The 1960-nt window shown below is 22.6% G+C and overlaps 1 protein-coding gene across 1 annotated transcript; it reads right to left on the bottom strand.

The window, feature by feature from the left end:
* Positions 1 to 256: 256 nt before the first annotated feature.
* Positions 257 to 1685, bottom strand: PGAL8A_00190100 (fam-g protein; the record flags this gene model as incomplete). The annotated part of the gene is made up of 2 exons (XM_028670583.1): positions 257 to 1489; positions 1611 to 1685. The coding sequence occupies 2 exons, from the start codon at positions 1683 to 1685 to the stop codon at positions 257 to 259; spliced, it is 1308 nt and encodes a 435-aa protein (XP_028527321.1).
* Between the last annotated feature and the right edge of the window lie 275 nt (positions 1686 to 1960).

Here is a 1960-nt window from a genome sequence, read left to right as displayed (position 1 = left end):
CAAATTTTCGAAATACTTTATACGTTTATTATATTTTTTCATTCTTTCTATATTATCTATATATATATATATATATATATATATATATATATATATATATATATATTTAAATCTTCCCTTCTTTCCTTTTTAAACTACTAATATAATCTATATAATAATTATTATCATTTTTTTCGACAACCTACTTCACCATTATCAATCATTACAATCAACAGCTTTTTTATGATTATATTACTTCCCTTGTTTGTTTCTATAATCATTTAGCATCATAACCTTTTAATCCATATTGATCTTTTAATTGATTTATCTTTACACGCAAATAATTTGTCCAATAATCATTATTATTTTTCATAATGGTAGTGGCATTGCTTATAAAATCTTCCCCTTTGTATTTATCATTAGCCTCTTCCAATTGTTTACTTTCTTTTTTTTGCAAATTTTCCAGAGTTTTCTTCAAATCATCTATCCACTTAGCTTCCTGAGGGTTAAGGGAAACTTGACACTTTTTAGTATGGTCTTCCTTTTTTTCTTCTATTTTATCTTCATAATTTATATTTTCTTTTGATAATGTCTCAAAATCTTTTTTTCCTTCTATTTTATCTTTATAACTTATATTCTCTTTTGATAATGTCTCAAAATCTTTTTTTCCTTCTATTTTATCTTTATAACTTATATTTTCTTTTGATAATGTCTCAAAATCTTTTTTTCCTTCTATTTTATCTTTATAACTTATTTTTTCTTTTAATAATGTCTCAAAATCTTTTCCTTCTATTTTATCTTTATAACTTATATTTTCTTTTGATAATGTCTCAAAATCTTTTTTTCCTTCCATTTTATCTTTATAACTTATATTTTCTTTTGATAATGTCTCAAAATCTTTTTTTCCTTCCATTTTATCTTTATAACTTATATTTTCCTTTGATAATGTCTCAAAATCTTTTTTTCCTTCTATTTTACCTTCCTTAACTGGTGCATTTGTTTTCCTTAATTTACGTTTTCTAGTTTTTACTTTTTTTTTTTGTTTTGGCTGTTTTTTCCATTCTTCCTTACAATCATGTAAAAATTTGGAAAAATCCTCTTGAAGTTCTTTAAATGTTTTATCAATTAATTCTCTTCTTTCTTCACTTGGTTTTCCAAGTTCAAGAATCAATGTATGCAGATCATTAATTTTTTTAGATGAAATTATATGCCAATCAATATGCCATTTGCGCCCTCTCCATCTCTTACTCATCATGGATGTCTCGTTTTGGTATTGTTCCCACATCTTATCAATGAGTTTAGACCATCTATCTTTCACATCTTTACTAAGTGCAAGTACATCTTTAACTTCACTGTCTTCTTCATCTGATGAATTTTCCTCTACAAATTCTTCAGCATCACTTTGCTCTTCACATTCTGATGTACTACCCTCCGCTAACATTCTTTCATAATTTAAACAACTTTTTATATTTAACGTATTTTGATCAAGCAAAGATTTACTAGAATCATACTATCACATAAAATAAAAATTTTTCAAAAAAAAATTTTTTTCTTTAGAGTAATAAATTAAAATGTTAAAAATAGTTAGAAACAAAATGTATCTATATGTTTTTTTTTGTATATGAACTTACGTTATAAAAGAATTGGAACATCCAAATTAAAAGAAATAATGTAGAAATCTTCATATATAAAGTAAATGTTTTCATTTTAATACTTATATAATATAATATTAAAGCTCAAGTTATTGATTCAAATGTAAAACTATTTTTATTTTCATTAATTCTAAATTAATGATTTGCAATATAGTTTTAGGTGTAACGCTTGTTAATATTTTATGTTTTTAAGGTAAAAAATTATTTGTTTATATGGAATATAATTCCTAATTTTTTATATTTATATATAGTATTACATATACATATGATGAATACTATTAATTTTTTTAAAAATAAAATAAATAATAATGTTTATAAGTTAAATAAAA

The sequence above is a fragment of the Plasmodium gallinaceum genome, assembly GCF_900005855.1.
Source record: "Plasmodium gallinaceum strain 8A genome assembly, contig: PGAL8A_v1_72, whole genome shotgun sequence".
Taxonomy (NCBI): domain Eukaryota; phylum Apicomplexa; class Aconoidasida; order Haemosporida; family Plasmodiidae; genus Plasmodium; species Plasmodium gallinaceum.
The sequence above is the reverse complement of the archived record's forward strand: the minus strand, read 5'-3'. Positions and strand labels throughout refer to the sequence as shown.